This window comes from Coenobita brevimanus, chromosome 101, assembly GCF_032717465.1.
Source record: "Coenobita brevimanus isolate Jiangsu-jjx chromosome 101, ASM3271746v2, whole genome shotgun sequence".
NCBI lineage: Eukaryota > Metazoa > Arthropoda > Malacostraca > Decapoda > Coenobitidae > Coenobita > Coenobita brevimanus.
In genome coordinates, this window is record NC_137054.1 from 14,652,794 (window position 1) to 14,675,209 (window position 22,416).

At 43.6% G+C, this 22,416-nt stretch overlaps 1 protein-coding gene across 1 annotated transcript in view; it reads right to left on the reverse strand.

Annotated features, from left to right (window-relative positions):
• Nucleotides 1-10,531: 10,531 nt before the first annotated feature.
• Nucleotides 10,532-22,416, reverse strand: part of dati (zinc finger protein datilografo) — a 1,103,308-nt gene continuing 1,091,423 nt past the window's right edge. The window contains exons 9-13 of the mRNA XM_080284265.1: nt 16,906-17,090; nt 16,023-16,025; nt 14,070-14,199; nt 12,557-12,724; nt 10,532-11,529 (exon numbers count right to left, since the gene is read on the reverse strand). Of these exons, the coding sequence (XP_080140391.1) occupies nt 10,532-11,529; nt 12,557-12,724; nt 14,070-14,199; nt 16,023-16,025; nt 16,906-17,090 (1,484 nt within the window). The remainder of the gene's footprint in view (nt 11,530-12,556; nt 12,725-14,069; nt 14,200-16,022; nt 16,026-16,905; nt 17,091-22,416) is intronic.

Here is a 22,416-nt window from a genome sequence, read left to right on the forward strand (position 1 = left end):
CGAACATCGGGTAATGCGGAACTTTCCCTAACTGTACGTATGCATGCATGTATGCATGTACAGTATGATGCATGTATGCATGTACAGTATGTTACATGCATGCATGTATGTATATTCGTGTTAAGTTCAGTCGTTAAGTACTGGGGTCGTATTAAAACTAAGAGCATGAAGGTGTAAGCATGTGCCTATTATATGCTGTAGCTACCTGAAACTGATACCGAACATGTCATCAGGCTGCATCCCACATTAGGGCATCATGTTCGTAAAAACACTGAGAATGGCCTGTAACATCACGTGTCTTATAAATTACATAAGTCTATTTAGGGCTTCTCCACACCTTGGCACTCGGTTAAAATAATTCGGACCAAATGTATCATACTGAAGGAATCCATGTACCGTGCGATGGAGGGAGGTGGGGGACAGCTGCTCGTAGCTACATCTCTACCCTAACTAGCTCTCTTCTCTTTGGCTACACTGAATCGATGTAGAGGCCTCAGTACTCTTTAATCATTAACTAATTACTGTTGACCATCGTTTACGAAGTCATCTATTATATTGTCTCACTTTCAGTAAAATTATAATAATGTTCAGAAGCTGCGACAACAATGAACACGGACACAAAGTCGTGAAGGATTAAAAACGAAAGCAATGAAGGTGCATTTGGTATCAAGGGAAAGGGTGGAGGGAGGAGTCAGGATGCTTAGTTGGGATAAGGAAAGATGTGTGGGGTAGGTATAGAATAGATTATGGAGATAGGATTTTTTGTTTGGGATGATGATTACGGAGGCAGGGTAATTTGCGGTTTGGGCAGGTAGGTTTGGGGTAAGATGGCAGCCCAGATAAAGGGTGTGGGGGGGGCAGGGTAAGTTTGGAGTAAGATAGGGTAGGATAGGGTAGGGGTAAGAGGGCAGAGATGGTTAAGGGTGTAGGGGAGGGTACGGCAGGGTAAGTTTGGTGTAAGAGGGCAGGGTTTTTAAGGAAGTGGGAGAGGGCAGGGAAGGTCGGGGGTGAGGGAAGAAAGGACAGGATACAAAAACCCACACTGGCAGACGAAAAAAGATGTATTCCAAACAGTTTCGGCGACAGCTGTCGCCCTCTTCAGTGGATCTACAGACCAAGAGTGGTACATACAAATGCCGAGAAGCTGCTTATATGCAGGGTGAGGACACGTTTTCCCAACCACACCTGATGTGACCTCACCTGACTCTCCCTCTACTCTGTCCACGACCTGAGTGAGGGATTACAAGGGGCGGCAAGGACCTTGCCACTAATCCTCTCATCACTGGATCTAATTTATACATTCCTTCACCATGGTTAAAATTATTATATCTCTCTATACATACAGCTTCCACAATCCTACGTTTCTTATAGTTACTACATTTGTACAATATTTGGCTAGAATTCCAGTCGATTCTATGGTCGTTTTCCGAAGAGTGAACGTACACTGCGTTATTTATGTTGCCTATCTTACAAGCATACTTGTGTTCCTTAATGCGAGTGTCCAAATCCCTTCCCGTTTCACCAACATAAACCAAATCACAGTCTCTACATGGAATTTTGTACACCCCTGCAGTTTTGTTACTAATTGGTTTATTCTTTACCTATCATCTCACAGTGTGGCTCATTCACTTACAAACTTTCAAAATTTCTAGCGAACAAATTAGCACCATTGGTTGGCACATTCTCTAAATCCCATGTCCAAAACTCTACTGATTTTATTGATAAGATTAAGTCTCTCAGTTTCTCCAGTGGCAGGTTGGTCAGTTTTGATGTAGACTCGCTTTTTACTAAAGTCCCTATTGAAGATGTAATTAGTTTCTTGGAAGAAAAAATTACCTAATTGTAACATTGATCTCGGCATGCCACATGATGTCTTTCTCCAACTTATTAGCCTTTGTGTGCAGTGTAATGCATTTTCTTTTGGTGATCAGTTTTTCATGCAAAAGTTTGGTATGGGTATGGGCTCGCCCCTCTCTCCAATTCTTAGTAACCTGTACATGGAATATTTTGAATCCAACCTTCTTACCACCATATCTCCTCAAAATTTAATTTGGTATAGGTATGTTGATGATGTGTTTTCATTTTGGCCAGACGTATACGCTAACTTTGACGAGTTTCTTACAAAATCAAATGCACTGGTTCACTCGATTAAATTTAAAGTTGAATGGGAAAATAATGGTTCCCTTCCATTTTTGGATGTATTTGTGCACAGGGATGAACTTGGGACACTTAGCTTTTCTGTATACAGGAAACCGACCCAGTGCAATTTGTATATACATTATTATTCATATCACCACAGTTCCACTAAAATGTCAGTTATTTCTTCTATGTTCCTTAGAGCACTCAGAATTAGTAGTCCCCAACATCTGGATACGGAAAACGCCAAGATATGGAAAATATTTTTAGATCTAAAATATCCCAGTTGGTTTATAAGGCAAGCGTATTTTAAAGCCAGAAAAGCCTTTTTTGTACCTAGATCAACGCCACAAAGTCGGCAAAATAAGCCATACATCACGGTTCCGTATGTGTCAAATCTTAGCTTGGTGAAGTCTGTGAGTCATGATTTGGATGTAAACATTGCATTTAGATATACTTCCACCTTAAGATCAATGCTGGTAAAGAATAAACCAATTAGTAACAAAACTGCAGGGGTATACAAAATTCCATGTAGAGACTGTGATTTGGTTTATGTTGATGAAACGGGAAGGGATTTGGACACTCGCATTAAGGAACACAAGTATGCTTGTAAGATAGGCAACATAAATAACGCAGTGTACGTTCACTCTTCGGAAAACGACCATAGAATCGACTGGAATTCTAGCCAAATATTGTACAAATGTAGTAACTATAAGAAACGTAGGATTGTGGAAGCTGTATGTATAGAGAGATATAATAATTTTAACCATGGTGAAGGAATGTATAAATTAGATCCAGTGATGAGAGGATTAGTGGCAAGGTCCTTGCCGCCCCTTGTAATCCCTCACTCAGGTCGTGGACAGAGTAGAGGGAGAGTCAGGTGAGGTCACATCAGGTGTGGTTGGGAAAACGTGTCCTCACCCTGCATATAAGCAGCTTCTCGGCATTTGTATGTACCACTCTTGGTCTGTAGATCCACTGAAGAGGGCGACAGCTGTCGCCGAAACTGTTTGGAATACATCTTTTTTCGTCTGCCAGTGTGGGTTTTTGTATCCTATTTCATTGTCACGATAGTGTGACTCTTCAGCCGTGAAGAAAGGACAGGTAGGCCAGGAATATGGGCGGGGTAGGTTAAGTGGATTGGGGAGGTGAACGGTCAAACAGGGTAGGTTAAGGATGAGAGGGAAAGCCGGGTAAGATTGGTGTTATGAAAGAAGGGATGGAAGGCCGATGGAGGGGGAAAATTATGTTTAGGATACAGGGGTGAGCAGGGTTGCAGATGGGTTTAAATAATGGGTGGGTAACGGGGAGGAAATAATCATGGTGATTGTGATGCAAGTGTTGAGTGCATATTTGGCAAATAACAAGTACGACAGCCGCAAAACGAATTTAACGGCGATAACTGGGAAGCAGCAAACTAGTCAATGAGAAAATAATTTTTAAAACAATGGCAGTAATGACAATAAAGACTAAGCTCAATTAAACTCGTGAAAAACTGTACATCAAAGAAGGTCATACGAATGTGGGATGTGGACTGAGAGCTGTGTTGCGAGCACATGCGTTTGTAGCAGTCTCTTTACCCATGTCAGTAACTTCATCCAGCTTCTGTAAACCACTGCTATAAACAGAGGTCTTTTACATATCGTTATTCATCAGCCCTTAAGTTACAATACTGCCATTAACAAATATTCAATTAAAATCCGGTAATATAAGCTGCAACCACCATCCTTCCCCATCCCATCCTATCATTCCCCGCTTCAAACCTTCACGGCTGATGCGGATAAATGATGTAAAATCATTACAATGCCTGATTTAAATGGATCTGCACTTCACATGCATACTCACAGTTCTCTACTCGTCCCATGGAACACTGTTTCAACCCCACGGCCGCCACACTATACGTGTATTGGAGATACACTAACTCGTACCACACCCCTCCGACACTTCGATGACGACTGCACTGTGTGCACTTGTGCAGTGCACATATTCTCATATTCCATAACCAGTCATATCTGGCAACTCATTAACCATATGCCATCACTCATCACTCTTGTTTCGTAATTTTACTTTGTTGTATTGAATAATACCATGTTATTTAAACGTTACTAATTTGATTTCATATTTGAGCTACCATCATTTGATAATTAAAGTTCTGTTATCAGATGAATAAAATGAAATAAACTTTGGCACGCATTAGGCTACATAATCTCATTTCATTTGACCATTTGTTGTGGGAGGTTTATTAGTTCGAATATTGTTAGCTGACCCATAATAGGTTGACATTTCAGTACGATGACGCATTCCACTTCTTTTTCCTATAAGACTATATTATTTTGCACCTCGATGGGGTACTGGTATTATCCTTCACGAACCCTGCCACTGAAAGACTTCTTGTACCCTTCAGTCCAATAACCTTAGTTTATTTTTGCTAGCTCCAAACTCCAAACGACATTATTCGGCTAAGGAGAAACTTTTCGAACTGGGAAGGTTAAAGATGTCAATCACCAGCAACTTCATCACCAAAAATCCCTGTTAAAGTTGAATACAATCGTCTGGTGGTGACTGAAAAAAATACGCCGCCGCACTGACGGGATTAAGCTGCACTGAATCGTCTGTTCAGAAGTCAGTATATATATATATATATATATATATATATATATATATATATATATATATATATATATATATATATAACATCTTACTGAAGAGGTTAACCCTTCAACACGACGACGTGTTCTCTATTCTATGCTGATTCTTCTCCATCATACGAGTTTATCCAGTTTAGGAGACACGTACTGAAGGAGTTAAAATGAGGACTAACTCTAACCCCTCCAGTCCGAAGTCTCCTAGCTTGAGTATAATCGTCTGGAGATAGCAAGAAATAAAATGTCTTCGTACAGAAGAGGAGGTAAAGTACTGGACACAAATGTTAGGGTAAAAAATAAAGGTAAACTTCCTGTTTGACAAGTGTTTATTGTTACTGCAGTACCTACACACTCAGTACCACGGACAAAGGTCAAGACAGCGCCGTTTGGGGAAGCTTGGTAATGTACATAAATATTGACTTGTATTTATGAACAACTAATTTCATAAGCACGGAAACCTGTAAGTTAATAATGATAATTATGAATACAGCATTACCAAACTACAATAAGTATATGTCTGATAATAATAACAAACATGATTGATTATAGTATAAAAATTACGAATATGAATAAAACGCATGAAAAATACTTTGTTTACTTGTTCCCGCAGCGAGGGGTGGCAGAGTGCCCCCTCTCGCCAAAACTGACACGGCAGAGCTTTACCCTTGAACCAAGTCACCCTCGAGCCTGCCTCACCAATAAGTGAACACGGCCTGGGTTGAGAGGTCGACAATATTTTTAATTATGTATTTAATTTCCCCACACTACATCTAACACATGAACATTTGTTAACTACATAGTAGGACAAGAAACGGAACAAAACCACTGAAGCCTGAGCGAGCAGAACATGCAGAGTGGGCGTGGCCAGGTTGCCTGCCCACGCCCCGCCCGCCGCCGCCCCCCGCCCCGCCGCACAAGCCGCACTGTGCGACTCATGCCATAGAAAATAGGGAGGGGTGGTGCCCCTCCGGGATGGGTGCGGGAGGGCGGCCGCAGGTAGTTCAGTCCCAGGCTGCGGCAGGACCAACGCTGCCCGACCCTTAGTACTTTATAAAGACGACAACATGACAACAACAGTCTATCCAACACTACTTATTGATAATTCATACAATAGTACAAAGAAGATGGCTGGGACGTGTGTATTTATTATGTCTTTAGACACCATTGTAAAATATACATGAAACTCATATCTGGCCATTTTGATGGACATAATCCACTGGTCGACCAAGCAAGGTCGCTGGCTGCCAGTCCAGCAAAGAGGCGTGGCGGGGCGGCGTGGCGGGGCGGGAGGCCAACTGCGGCGGCGGCGTGAGGTATATGGGCAAGGCAACCGGTGTGCGCCCGCCCACAGCAGAAGCAACGTCGGGCCCCGGTGCGGTCCTGATTTGCCAGGCCGCCACGCCGCCACGCCGTTGCCGCCGCCACTGGGGTCACACACACGGCAGGCCACGGCGGCGGCATAGCGAAGCCGCCCCGCGGTGTCATCAGGGAGCAGCCGGGCGTGAGCGAGCTTGGGGAGGAGTGACGGAGGGGAGCCCTGGGGTAAAGGTGAGGGTACAGGCGCCACACGCTGCGAAGGGGTTCGGGGCAGCAACGCCGCTGTGGTAGCGGGGCAGTGTACCGTATACTGGGGTAGCAGGAAACAGGGCAGCTGGGTTGCTGGGGTGGGGTGGTCTAGCAGTGGAGTGACGTGGTGTGGTGTGCGGCACACGGAGGAACTGTGGAGTCGTCGGTGTAACAGGAAAATAACGAGTCATTCTTGAGGACCTGGTGAACTGAAAGTTCTGAGCGGAGATGCTGGCGGCTTTGTTACAGTTGTGTCCCGGCCGGCCCTGGGGGCGGGGCGGGGCAGGCACGGGACACCCAGGCCCTCACACCGCCACCAGGGAGGGCCACAGGGATAGGTTAATATATCTGTATATAAATATCTATATATCTTTGTTAGACCAATGAAGAGAGGTTGATTTGGAGAAATAGAGGCCTTTGGGGAATATAATCAAAACTTTCCTGAAAAAAAAATAATAATAATGCACCCATAAAATGGTCAACGACAAGCTGATAATTAGGAAATACCACTAGGAACTTGCATTATCCTTTGTGTTTAATATTCCTGATACCGGTGGACATGTCGGTAGAGTATGGAACTTCGAGCATGGTGGTGTCCAAGACTGTAAAAGTAAGAGGTGGAGACTGGTGGTGATGGGTGCCAGAAGAAAGAACGGGAGTAGGGAGAGATTTCGGACGTGGTGAAGACTGATGGTAGTGTGGCAGACAGTTAACTAAATGTGGTAGTATGGGTGGTGGTAGAGGCAGTGAGGAGATTATTTTAGGGAAGGCGGTGGCTGAATCGGTACCTGTGGCCCTAATGGACCCAGGATCGAATCACGGCTTGGGTAGGGAACAGTTTAAGGATTTGATTTCACCAATGCAGACTTTACTGATTACCAGAAGACCCGCCGACATGTCGTAAAAATACCCCAGCTAATACCAGTACACCAGTCCTGTATGAGACAGCCCTATTTAGTGTGGACGGTGGGTGTTAGCGCCGAAGTGGTGACATGTGCAGGTGTGTAGGAGGACTACTGGGCCTTGGGATAAGCCCTGAAGCCTTTGGCCAGAATCGGACACATTAAAAAAAAAAAAAAATGAGATGGTGGAGGGGGGATGGCTGAGATAAAAGAGGGGTGAAATGTGGCTGTAGGTGTGAGGAAAGAATGTTGATAAAATTGAAGTTTTGCACCAACATCCACCGAAATCTTTAAATTAAAGCTACAAACATAAACTCAGCTGTAACTATATGCTTCAGTAATAATTAGTACACTGAATCGAGCGCAGGTCTACGTGTGAGACAGAATCTAATATTACACAAGTGAGTAGTGCACATACATATCTTCCGCTTTGGGAGTCGATATTTCTTTACTCGTCGGCAATGATGGAGCAGTGAACGTATAGATACTACAGTAAGATAAATATCGCTAAATAAGCTAAGCCGTGTTTGCTGAGTAAATAAAAAATAACATTATCCTTATAACAGAATTAAAAAAAAAAAAAAAAAAAAAAAGGGAAGGATACACCGTAAGAAAACGGGTGTAAACAAAGCAGACAGTAACCATGAGAAACACTTTTCGTCCATATGAAAAGTGTAACCATGGAAAGATGTGCTTCACATTAAGATAAAATCATTTATACATATAAACTTTCAGAAAAAAAAAACAAATTAAAAATACAAGAACAACTCCTTAAATAAAAAACTGTGCAACCAATGGTAACAGACCACAACAACTGCAAGAAGCACGGCAAGGAATAACGATTGGTGAGTTTGTGTAAGGATAGAAGAGAGTGGGAGTGAGAGGAAGTGAAAAGGAGTAGAGAATTATGAAGTGAAGGGGTTGAGGTAAAAGAGAAAAGAATCGAGTTGGGTGCGTGGCAGAAGAGATGCAAAGGATACACGAAGGACAAACTAAGCTGTCTTTATAGCAGGAACAGAAATCGGTTATGAAACTCGCTCCAGCTGCGGTAGCAGTAGTAGTAGCAGTAGCAATAGCAGTAGTAGCAGTAGTAGTAACAGTAGTAGTAATATAGCACCAAGTGAAGTGGTAGGAGTACTGTTTTTCTTTTTTAGTGGTAATGGTGTTTTTAATAGCATTAGTGGATTTTAAAAAGAGTGGTTGGTAAATATGTTAAAGAGGAAGGTAGATGAGGTTTGTTAGTATCACCAAACATTAACATTTGTCTTTTGGCAGAACTGTGGTGGACTGAGTTAGGGGGGGAGGAAAGGGGGGGGGGAGAGAAGGATGGGAGAGGGGTACAAGTTGTCTTTAAATTCAATATCTCTGGTTGCAGGAAAAGTCAACAGCAGTGGCGACGATAGTGGTGGTTCATGAAGCTTTGAAGGCCATGCATTTTTAACCACAGAGAAAAGTAATAATGAGAAAAATAATGATTGAAAACAGCTACAAAAAATAAACACTGATAACCTTGAGTCTATGGTACCTTAAGAAAATGGATTCGTTTTCTATTCAAGTCAATCTCTACTTCCCTTTACTTTTGTCTTTTTTTGGGTTAATTTTTTTTTCTTCGAGTTAAGGGTATTAGTGAGTACAACAATCATGACCCTACGCTAAGCTATGTGAACTATCTCTACACGCAGGAAATAACTGGGGGTGTTTTTTGGAGGGGAGGTAGTGAGAAGAAAGAGAGAGGAGAGAGAAAAGTGTGAGAGGCCTTTCCCTTGACACTGCCTTCAAAGCTACTTGATCAGGAAAAATGTACACTTATTACAATATTGCGCAGACGAACCATAATCAGAAAAATTAGACACTTAAAAATTGTGAAACGGTATAAACATATTTTTCTTTTTTTTCCTTTAAATAATTACACACGCTCTGGTTTCTACGTCCACCCCGATGAACTTAAATTTACTATACAGTATCATTTTAACAACGATGTTCTTTTACTTGCTCATCTGAGGAGTCTCGTGTCCTTAGCTTTTTCTTTTTCTTTTTCTTTTTTTTCCCCATCACTACACCTGCGCAGCTCGAAGGAACACAATATTGGTCCCCAGATGCAGTGGCTGGTGTTCAGTTCATACGCTGCTGTATCGCCTGAGAGTGAGCAACTGGCAGCCGAGGGAGTGTGGGGGCGGCACTCAGGCCCGGGGAGTGCTCAGCCCCAAGTGACCTGGGGGGCACGGACCCCATAGTACGTAACCTCTGCCACCACTGAGTCTTGGGCTGTGGTGGCACCTGGAGTTGCATGATCTGCTGTGATGGAAGATGCTGTGACCTGGGAGGTATGCTGGCAGATGCTTGAGGAAGGGTCTACCAGTCAGGTCACACATGAAATATACTTCCGCCCCCACTGCTGCTGGACACTGGAGGGCACGGTGGGTGGGTGGCTGTGCCCAGCCTGTACGTGGCTGCGCGGGGCAGGGCGGAACAGGGCAGCTGGCTGATGCCCTGCCCACCCTTGTCTTTACTCCACCGAGCCACTTTTTCTTAGGGTCTTGTTTGATTGTATGCTTGCAGTAGGACCTTTAATATTTAATTTTCTACACTGGGCTGTGCAAAGCTTAGCAAGCACCCATAACGGTGCAATATTATGCAACACACGGTATAAAGATACTTCTGTTATCATTACAGGTACACAATGACTGCAATCAAGTCAAGCCATGGAAGCAATACGAACTTATTGTATACAGGAGTGCCTGCCTCGTGGGGTCAGCTGAGGGCCACTGAACCTGAAGTGGTGGTGGTGACCCGCGCCACCCTGGGGGCCCCGAGGATACCCGAAGCCACCGCAGGGCCTCGCACCGTGGCTTTTCTGTAGGTATAGAGTGTCACACCGCTGGTCCCTAAAATTGCACTTAAAGTAACTGTGAGGAACTGTCGGGAGGGCGACCTTTGTGGCGCCTGGGACGTGACGGCCACGGTGGCGGGGTGGGGCAGGGCAGAGGGGGACAACAGCCCCTCCTCGCCCCGCCCTGCTGAGTCCTCCATGCTCACCCACCCACCGTAACAACAACAACTCAAGTAACTAACACAGAGAAGTGATCATTTAAATTAATACAGAGCTCCTGTGAGGAACTGCATCACTTTATCACAGCTAAAAATACGACAACACAACAGAACAAAAGTGGAACCGAGGCGTTGTGACAGTCACTCACACAGTCATGACACGTTCACTGGGGGACTAGCACGGGCGAGTGGCGGTGGATGCTGCTCCCACACGGGGGGCAGGCTTGGGTAACTTCAGGCGCTCTGTTGCTGTGGCTGGTGTTGGGGAGGGGCGAGGGGGAATCCCAGGGGGCCAGGCAGGGAGGTTCCCAGAGCACGGGGGTCGCCATGCAGTCGTAGAGCTTGCTCCATGCGCATTTCTTGCAGGCGGATGGAGTCAGTGAGATCACCTTGATGCTGAGGTGAAGGGCGGCCCTCATGTACCAATCGCAGCGCCGCCTCTGCCTGGGCACTGCGAAGAGCTGACTCCATGCCACCTCCTACACCCATCCTGGGGTCACGCATGTCACGCATGTCAGGCTGGGGTGACCCCATGGGTTCAGGGGCCGGATGGGCACTTGGCTGTTGTGGTGGTGGTTGCTGTTGCTGTTGCTGTGGCTGTTGTGGCTGCTGCTGCTGTGGCTGTTGTGGCTGCTGCTGTTGAGGTGGCTGTTGGTTGGGCTGAGGAGGTACTGGCTGGGCATGGGGATTGGAGAGGTTGCGGATGGCTTCAGCCTGGGAAGCCATCACATTCCTGATAGTTTCTGCCTGCGAGGTAAGTGTGGACTTGACCAGCTCGGCCTGACTCTGGCTGATCATGGCACGCATGTTGTCGGTGGGCTGAGGGCGCATCTGGTTCATGACGTCATGGTGGGAGGTGATGGAGCGCAGCGCATCTGTGGGTGATGGCATACGGCCCAGTCCACCCTCTAGCTTCTCGGCAGGTGTGGACATCCTGGAGGAAGCATCGCTCTGAGTGGACGGGGATGCTGCCATGGACATGGGTGCAGTCTGGTGCTGGGCTGCATGATGTTGCATTTGATGAGGCATGCCCATGCCCATGCCCATTCCCATTCCCATACCCATGCCCATTCCCATGCCCATATGGTTTCCACCTCCTTGTAGTCCAACCTGAGCCAGTCCCAAGATGCTCTCTCGCTCACGGCGCTCTGCTGCTGCCCTGGATAGCACGTACTGCGCCGCAAACTGATGCTTCGGGTCCATGCGCATGTGTTCCATGTGGTTCAGAAGCCCTGTAATAAACAACATGCATTACAAACTGTACACCTGCATTTGTGTCTCTGTCTCAGTCCATATTTGGTCTACTGCAGGCCCTGACTTCCTCGGAGGGAGAGTGATAGCAACTTAACCCTTCCCCATGCTGGCAAAGTATGAATGGGGAAGGGCTGTCCATAGGAAGAGTGGGTAACTGTGCTAGAGTTTACATATACATTTACCTCATATGTTACTTTGATTTAATACTCTTTCAACATCTTGGTGTTTATCTCTTTTTACTTGTGTACTTTGCATAAATGCAACGTAATTACTGTATTTACTTTTGAGTTATAAATATCGAGGAAACGCTCACATGAAAACTAAAGCAACTTGAGGTTTTAAATTATGTGAGAAAAATGATGTGAGAAAAGTGATAAAGCATTTTGCTCTGGTACGAAAGGCTACAGGTAACTACAGAAACACATTGTCAAGGGGGGGGAGGGAAGCTACCAAGAACTGTATTACGGTTAACAGAAATTAGTGAGGAAAACGATATTCCCCAAAGCAACTAGAATTAGGGAAAAGAAAAAAGACTACTGTACATTGAGAGGCAGATATCACATAGGTGTAACCTCCTCAGCCCTATGACGCCATTTTTTAATTCTTGCTGCTACCATACGATATTAATGAGCTTACTCTAATACCGCCAGTCTGAAGTTTCCTACGATGAAGAGAATGGGCTTGAGATAAAAAGAATTTTTAAAATGCGTCATCACAGTGAAGGGGTTAATAGTAATTAGTAGCCCAAGAAAATGGTTGCCATGAGGAGATTTGAGCAGAGGGAGATGGTATAAGAAAAGCTGGAAACTTGAAGAAAGTGCTAGATGAAAAATTGACAAAAATTATATTTGAAGAAAATAACACAAGCATATAAATAAATGAATTACTGATAAAAAATTACACAAAAATACACAAAAAAGGCGAGAGATGTGAATAAAAGGCGAGAAAGAGCTTGCTGGAAGAGCCATGGCAAGAGGTGATGAGTAAAGTTATATGCGCACTCACCAGATTCATGAGTGAAGACGGCGTGGCAGACGGTGCACGGCCACATCCTAAGCGAGGAGGTGAACTGCGAGGTCTCAGGATGACAAGCCAAGTGTTTGCGGAGACTGCCTTCGTTCACATAGTGCTTGCCACAGACTGGACACGAATGCGAGGCTGTACGACGTTTGGCTGAAAGAAAAAAAAAAAACATGCCCACATTAGGCCTTGAGGCATTGAATTTGTTTTTTATTAATTACCTGACGGTATTTATAATTCCCCTTTCACTCCGACGTCTTAAGTATGTGTGTTCGTGGTCAACCTGCTGGTAAAGCGCGCACTCTGGTTGGCAAAAGTTAGGCCTACTGCATTTTTGCGCGTTTTCTGTGATGGTCAAAAAGTGTATCATAGAAAATGTGCGTAATTAGTTGGACTTTCATGATATACTGCGGTGTTTTTTCTGCCAAAAATTTTAGCGACCGTTTGCACTTTTTTATTATATGTAACCAGTTCATCGATCGCCTGGTTTCAGAGTACAGGGGCTTTATTTGTAAGCACTCTGCAAAATATACCTTGTAGCTGGTGATTCTTCCATTCTTTTTATATTTCGCCTTCACAAGCGGTGTGTAAGGGGAATCATAAAACTCCTGCAACAGCCCTATATCATCTTATCAACAAAGTATATCGCTGTTTCGCTTTTTTGCTAGCCTTATCATATACATCAAAGGATTATCTTTATTTCAGCTATTACAAATCCTTAATACACTAGTATTATCATTACATACGACTTAGTCTAAATGATATCACAGTTCTGCCAGGAATATATGTACTGCAGTCATGAATATTACAGAACTAAATTGGTCTAAAAACAGCGATTCTTTTACAAGCAGTAGTATATATCGTTCCTTAACTCTAAATAATATGATCAGTATTTATTTTATTAACACAATGAGTCGGTACACAGAAGACGCCTTAACCTGCTGTGTCAACCCTTTGGATATGACAGTCGTTGACCACCGGATTGACGTACTGAATGTACGGCTGGACGGAAGACAAACGAAATGGGAGGATAGATTACTTAAATCACATGGTGGAATAACTACTTAATATAGCACAGAAAGAAACATCCAGTAAATAGGCATTTCCCATCAATGAACCCTCTCCATTTTGGGTATATTTCTTTTTACAGTAAATCAGTTGCTCTGCTTGTATAAATGCAATAAAAATCATATAGCTTTAGCCATATGATCATCATCATTAATTTCACCTAACCGACCACTTCGTCTGCCCGTCTGAAGTCATAAAATAAAAAAAATGTTTTACCTCCAACCCCCGATGCATTGGGGTCTCTGTGTATTTGCTTCATGTGCATCATGAGCTCCTCGCCAGTCATGAAATATCTGTCGCAATGTGGGCAATGCACCGGGTTTAGCCCACCCATGTTCACTGCGTGCTGCTAGGTGGAAAGAACAAAATTACAGGTACTCGTTTCTGACCCAACTAAGGAATGTTTGAGTTCCGTTTTGGAACTACCAACCTGCTACTCCCGAGGCGTTTGGGTCCCTATGCGTATACTTCATGTGTTCCATCAGCTGCTCGCCATTCATGAACAGTTTCTGACACTGAGGGCAATTGACAGCGTTGGGGCCCCCGACCAGGGCGGCGTGCTGTGGGGGGAGAGAGGAGAGATGCCACGCCTGATAAACATGTTTCTCTCACTGATGCTGTTGGCTGGTAGGGTGTGGACTCTGAACCTGACTCCGTCCTCATTCACGCTGCCTCACCCACACCACGCACTCCACACTCAACAATCACCCAGTTTCATCATAGGTGTCATAAACAGAATTCTAACAGGTGTGATAAACAAAACCCTAACCACTACTGGAGTAAATATGATCAAGCCTGATCTATTAAAAAAAAAAAAAAATCTTATATGATATATCTTTGGTGCAGTGTGCAGGTTCAGAAACTATCTGCACAAGGTCTGGATTCACTAAACAAATTTACGATCAAATCTTTGTCGTAACCGTGATCTGTTTACCCAAGAAGGACATAGGGACGACAGAATCTCTCCGCGTTTCTCGTATCCTCCTGCAAAAGCAAAGTTCAGTTACCAGGAAAAAAAATAAATGATCGCAAGTGATTTTTATTTGCAGGTAAGACAAGGAAAGGCGAATGCAGGATCCTCCCACGTCCCTTCTTCCTCCTGTAAGAACAAATCTACGTTACAACAGACAATCGATCGTAAATGTGTTTGAGAATCCCATTACAGGTAACTAATAGTCCTACATTTGTTTTACCTAATTCCTAAAAAATGTAAGATCTTTGTGCACTAAAACTCTTTCCTTACTATCCACATGCACTTCATGACAACTGGACTCCGCTTCCTCATGACCTGTGTAGGCTAACTCTACTTTTCATTTCACTCCTAACCTACTTCTAGTCTACTTCTCCTAGCATACTCCTCCTCTCCACTCCTCTCCTGCTTCACAAGTCAGTCCTGAAAATCCTATCTAACATGCAGTATCCTTCATTTACTTTCACATCTCTCTTCCATGATTTCCAGTCACTCAGATTCACTTCCTCACCACAAATTTCTCAGCACACCACTTGCTACTCCGCGCCCCTCCCCCTCCCCCTTCCTTCCCGCCCTCCCCCCTCCCCCTCCCACACACTAGGCCTCTGATCCGTCGGTGCCGATAGTATAAATTATCATCATCAGTCATCATCATCATTAATCATCATCATCATTTACCTTATAAAGGCACAAATGACGTTCAAAATCCTTTTTTATTTGTTTTTAAAATTACGCATCTACTTTTTTCTTTTGTTTTTCATTTTCTTTGTTTCATTCGAGGCGAGAAGCTTTCAAGAATTTATGAAGGTTTGATACAAATATCTATTTGCCTCTCTTAGCTTACTGTCTCTATGGAACATACATTACATATATTTAGATATGGAGAAATATTCTTACATATTAAATATTTGTACATGAAATTACAGTTAAACAACATTACAGTATTGCATACAGAATTAGGAAAAACTCAACATACATGACACTGGTTTTAAGTTTTCAGTGAGAGAAAATTTCCAGCTTATAACTTTAAAATTAGGGGATCAGAACTTCGCCTGAAATTATAATAACTTAAGATTATTTTCATCCAACTCACATTAATCATGAGCTTTCAGATTAATATTATAAAAGGAGTATAGGATAAATTTTGGTGACTACTTAAACAAATGAAGAGTATTCGATTTCATACATAGGACGATTTTTCTGTTGTTTTTCTCATTTAATGAATTCTGAAATGCATAATGATAAGGACGAGTTTTATGAATTAATCTCAGTTATGATAATTTCAGTCTCATATTTTATTTCTCCCTCCCTCTTCCTTCTCGTTTTCTCTCTTTTTTTTTTTTTTTTAATTTGTAATATATGACCCCTTTTCCTTCCCCTTGCAATATACTCTGGTTCTGTCCCCGTCCTTACTTGCTATAAATCTCTACTTTCTTTCTTGACCAACTTTCATACATTCTATTTTTCAACTTTCACTTCCACTAGAAATATATATAATTTTTTTTTCCATTCAGGCACTTTTATCTGGTGTATTCTCTCTTTCTTTGATATTCTTGCCATTCCGCAAACGCCTTTTCTTCTCATTCTGTTTTAATTATCTTTTACTTTTCTTCTGCACCATTTTTTGCATCTCTGAATATCTCCCACCCACAAGTAGTTCCATCCCCTTCCTTTCTCACATCACTCTTCTCTTACCACTTCACTCCTGTCCCAAGCCTTGTTTTATCCTCACTCTTTACACTCTCCCAACTCCATTCTAGCTCAGGTCATTCTTCTCTCTGCATTTCACCCCGGTCCCTACGCCTGTTTTATCCACACTCTTCCCGTCCCCTTTCCTCGTCGTTCCTTTACATTCTACCTCATATTCCCCCACCCTTTCTCCTCATCCCACAAAGTTGGGTCATTCCACACCTCACTGTCTTATCCCTCAAATCATACCACTCTCTCCACAACCCAACACCAGAATTCCACCTTCATTCCACTGTCTCTGAGCTGCTATCTCATTTCGCCCCCATAACTTCTCCAGGACCACCCAAATATCCATCTACTCTTCTTCATGCTTCCCTGAAACTCCTAACTTCCTCCAGAATTTTCAGCCATGAGTAAATTTCTACGACACTGTATCTCCACATCCCTATCCTCTACGTTCCACGGCACTATCACTCCAAATGGCCATCATTTGCGTTCCCATCCCTGCCCAACCCATTCCACCATCATTCCCGACCCACTTCACTCCTCAGCTCTTTCCAGGCTTTCAATATTCCAGTCCCTCTTGCCTCCACACTTCGATTTATACCTTCGAAGTGTGAGTCCTCAGGGAGCTCTCGGTGGCGAATCCCTTCCCGCAGATGTTGCAGTGGAAGGGTCGGTTCTTCATTCTCTCCAGCTGGGCGTCGTGGTTTCGCAGATGCTGCTGGAGGTTCGACAACTGGATGAAGGCTCGGCCGCAGTCAGGAATGTGGCATTTGTAGGGACGCTCGCCTGCGGAAGAAGGGTGACGGTTAGGAGACTTACGCATGTGAAGGAGGAAAAACAAACAAGATATCAGAGCTAAATCAACTACAATTTTGGCTCAGTTGAAAACCAAACTCACTGCCAAATCAAGCACAATTTTGGCTAAGTAGAAAAGCACAAGATATCAATGCCTAATCAAGCACAATTTTGGCCCAGTAGAAAAACAAAACAAGATTTCTGCCTAATCAAGCACAATTTTGGCTCAGCAGAAAAACAAACAAGATATCAGTGCCTATTAAAGCATAATTTTGGCGCAACAGATCACTTGGTCCGGGTATGTAATTGTGTGGGGTAAGAGAAACATTATTGGCAAGAACTGTAATAAGAAGCTAACCGGACATACTTATGGTTTCAAAGGAATACAAAGAACGATGAAATGAACATATATTGGTGTTAAAACTGAATATATGACAGACGCAAAATAAGCTCAACAGATTACTGAGATGGGTGGTTTAGAGGCTGATGTCTGGGAGGAAAAGGTACCAGTGACAATCTTGAATACTTTGGATTCATCAGACACAAATGTAAATAACAGAGTTGATGGTTAGAATATTTACTTGTTGAGAATGATAAAACTAAGTCAATGGGAGAAGTGACTGACGAAGACAAATCCAATACAGATATAATTAAATGGATGCCCATGATGAAATGGAATAATGTTAGAGACAATGCTAGGATTTTCAGGTTTCTAACGTTGTATGTGAATTGATTATGTGAAAATGGGTTAAAGGGAGAGAGGAATATAAGGGAGAGAGGAATATAAGGGATAAATTACTGTATTCTAAGTTAATTAAAGACATACTGTACTATGCATCTCAATGGATTAACGAGAAAAAGATATATACTGACACAACTGAGAATGACAACAGGTGTATTTAAAGATTCTGAGAGAGAGAGAGAGAGAGAGAGAGAGAGAGAGAGAGAGAGAGAGAGAGAGAGAGAGAGAGAGAGAGAGAGACAGGTGGGTGGAAAGGGGAAGAGGGGGAGATAGCAAGATAAACTGAGAGGTGGCTGGTGGCGGACAGATACAGATCCTCAAAAATAACTTGCACAGATGGATCAAGAGGAAGCAAGAGGAATGGATGGATCGCTGGGATGAGTTGCAGGTTGTTAGGCCATTGAGAGGGGATTAGAAATATGGATAAATTTGTGGATATGTGAATAGATGGAAGGATAATAATGGAAAGAATCAAGAGCAAGCTAGGTGAGTGGATGGATCAGTGGAATGAGCTGCAAGTAATTAGGACAATGAAACAGAGCTAGAAATATAGATAAATATATGGATAACTTAGTGAAAAAGAGGACAATGACCTAGATACGAAAGGAATAGACCAAGAGGAAGCAAGAGGAGTAGGTGGACCGGTGGAATGAGCTTCAGATAGAGAGGGCGGTGAAGGGTGTTAGAAAATAAGACGGTATTAGAGACAGAGATAATTTTGTGGAGAAGTAAGTAAAGAAAAGGATAATAACTTGAAAATCAAAGACAGAAAAACAAAGATGGATCAAGAGGAAGGAAGAAGAGTGAACAGAAAAATATAGATGGGTCGAGAGGAAGGAAGAAGAGTGAATGGACTGGTGAATGATTGGTGGGTAGGTAGGGCACTGAAAGAGGGGTACAAATTGAGATAAAATGTGGATAAGAGAATGGATGAAAGGCAATTAACGGCGTAAAAGGGAGAATGAAACAAAGGGCAATGAAAGTGATTTAAAATATGTATGACTTCGTGTATAAGGGAATGAATGAAAAGGTGATAAACGACATAAAAAAGCTAGAGAGAGAGAGAGACAGAGAGAGAGAGAGAGAGAGAGAGAGAGAGAGAGAGAGAGAGAGAGAGAGAGAGAGAGAGAGAGAGAACTTGTGGATAAGTTAGTGAATAAAAGGATAATTTAAGCAGACATAATGAAAGGGAGAGAAAAACAGGCTTCCATTTGGAGGTAGACAGGGAGGCATTTGTGTTGATTTTTGGTGAATAATTGAGACTCACTACGGATCGTTGTGGCGATAATTTACGATGCTTTTCCCTTTTTTGGTCACTTGTCCTTTAATATTTCTACTGATATTCGTCTAGTTCCATTTCCTATTATATTTTTTCAATCTAACCCCTACTCCAACTCCCTTGCACTTTCATTTTCTTTTTCATCTCAATTCCCTACTTCAGCTTCTCCTCCTCCTCTTCTTCCTTTTCCTCTCATACTCGCAAATGCATCCTTTTTTTCTTTCTCTTCCCTCCCCCCTTCTCTCCCTCGCTCCCTCCATCACTCACTCAGTCTGTCCGTCACTCAAGAAAATGGCCGGGATTAAGACGACTGGCAACTCGAGATATTCATTGTTCTATTGTTTGCGTGAAGCGATAATTAAAATGTTCCGCACGAGAGCCAGGGATGCCGATTACCGCAGGAGCCGAACCCTCTCTTGCCGGGCCCTTGAGACTCCAGCCCACCTCCCTCCATACCCGCCCTCCCACCTCCCCCACCCACCCATCCACCCAACACAATCAATCCTGCATTCTCGTCAGCCTAGGGCGGCTTCTGGTACCTTCTTCCTACCAATTTTCTCACGTTAATGTTATCTTGTCTACTTTTTGTGTAATCTATATCAGCATTACAAATTATAAATGGCATAACAAGATAATACTGAGATGAAGTAATCAGGATATATCACTATGAAAGGTTGGTAGAAACCCTCTAAAAGGCTCTTGAAAGAAACGGACTCTCGCTCTTTCCTAGTTCCCCCTCAAAATCTGAAACCTAGGGGAAAACCTTCAACAATATTTCTCTCGCAACGCGGAAAACATGCTGAAAGTTCTCCATAGAAAAATGGAATTGGAACGGCATACGATCTGGAAAAAACCCAGTCACGGCAAAAAGCAAAGAAAAAGATTAGAAGGGTTTAATCGCCACGGCGGCTTTGCAGAGACGCAATGCAACAACTTTCCACTGCTGCTCCTGCCTGCCCTTGCCTGCCACTCTGTCTGCCTGTCTGCCTGCCTGACGGACGTGGCAAGGGGGTGGCAGGGGGTGGAGGGAGACTTGGCAAGGAGGGCTGAGGAGAAAGAGTCGGTGATTGGCCGGGAGGTAGCGGAGGGAGGAGCCAATCAAAGAAGGCCAAAAGTGGAAGGAGAGAAGGCGAGAAAAAGTTTTCAGACACGTCCTGCCATCTGGCGGGGCGAATAATAATGTTTTTTTTTGGCGAGGAATGGGACGAAGACTGCGACGAGGACGACGAAGACGAAGGGAAAATCAATGGGAAATATATAATCCGCCATAAATTACCTCGATAATTGGAGGTAAAGGCGTTGGTTAATGAGGCGAATTAGTGAAAAGAAGAAAGGCGAAGACGGGACTCTGAGCGCGGTATTGCTTCTTGCTCAGTATCGATTATCAGTAACACATGGAAGGCAGCAGCTCCACCCATTTCTGTTTTTGTCTGTCTGTCAGTTTTAGCTCAGGCTCTTTCTCTCCCTGCAAGATTATCCTTCTTAGATGTGGTCTCTCTCTCTCTCTCTCTCTCTCTCTCTCCTTCTCAAGGCGCCTCTATATTATCTTTAGTGTCTGCTGCAAGTTAAGTTCATCCCGCTTCATTATTCCAGTTTCTCTCACCTTAACCAGCAGACTTCTGCCTGCTTCTCTCTCTCTCTCTCTCTCTCTCTCTCTCTCTCTCTGTCTGTCTCTGTCTGTCTGTCTGTCTGTCTGTCTTTCTCTCTCTCTCTCTCTCTCTCCAGGCGCCTTAATTGTCTCAAGTAACAAGCGGAAGAGATTCTGTTCGCCGCATCTGACAAAAAATACCCCTAAACACACACACACACACACACACACACACACACACACACTTAAAACCAGAGAATCTCAGGAATGACACCTCAGACAAAACAGGAGGAGGAGGAGGAGATGGGGGAAGGAGGAAGCGAGGGAAGAATGGGGATAATGATGATGAGGAAGAGGTGGTAGAGAAGTAAGAAAAACTGAAAAGGTACAGAAATGGGGAAAAAGAGGAGGAGAGACTGAAGAAGAAGAAGCGAAGGAGGGAAGAAGGGGAGGGAGAGAAGGAAGGGAAGGAAGAAGAGGAGGAGGTGGGGGAGGGAAAGAAGAAAGAGGAGGAGAAGGAGGCGGGGACAGTGAGGAAAGGATGAAAATGGAAAAGAAGAAGAGGGAGGGAACTGTGGAAGGGAACAGGAGAAGGAAGGGAACAGGAGAAGGAAGAGGACAAGGACGAAGAGGGGAAGGGGGAGGACCAAGGAGGAGCAGGAGGAGCAATGAAGAAGGAGAAAAAAGGAAGGATTAAAAAAAAATAATAAAAACAGGGTGGATAAACGCAGCGGGAGACGGCCCATGCGACACTGTTCCTCACGTCACGCATTCCTCCGCTGGGCCTGGTAACACTGCCGCTGGGAAGGCCAATCCAAGGGCGCTGGCAACACTGATCCGTATTCTAAGTTAAATATATCATTTAAATATACGCGTAGTAGAGGATACTGATTCGTGACGTGCAGAATGAATCGCCAAGGAATACATGTTACGAAGCCTCCTCAGTTACTCTGAATTCGGGCCACTGTCCTATCACCGACCAGAGTAGGAGGCGGTCAATAATTTCTTTACACAGTCTCGGAAATGTGTAAAAAACTAGTGACATCATGCTCGGCTCATCATCCTCATCATCATCGTCATCCTCATCATCCTCATCATCATCATCACCATCATCCTCATCATCATCGTCATCATCATCATCATCATCATCATCACCATCATCATCATCCCGACCTACTCTTGCTATACTCGTCACCATCATCATAATACATTTGGTCACATTAACATTGCCATAAAGTTACATATGAGTACACAGGAGTACACAGAAAGTACAAATAAGAGGCGAAGTGTCCCATGGCGAGGTTATCTGCTGGGAGAAATAAGCTAATTCTACTAAGACGTAACCAACGTGTATATGAAAAGGATAGCAAGGAGGAAGGCTCTCCCCCACCCATCGCCCCATCCGGGAAAACAGGCAGGAAAAAGGTAGAAAAACACCATGACTGCTTGAGGGAAGAAGGATGGAAAATTTTACAAGAGGCAGAAGATAAATAAAAAGGCAATCTGATAATTTTCTAAGGCGATAGACCGTGCACGACAGGTCTGTATGAGGGGGTGATAAGTAATAGTAAACAGTAAGTAAACAGTTAACAAGAGAAGGAATAGTCAGTAGTAAACAAAATAGTAAATGGTAAACCAAAGAAGCAACAGTAAATAGTAAACAAAAGCAACAGCAAATAGTAAACAAAAGCAACAGCAAATAGTAAAC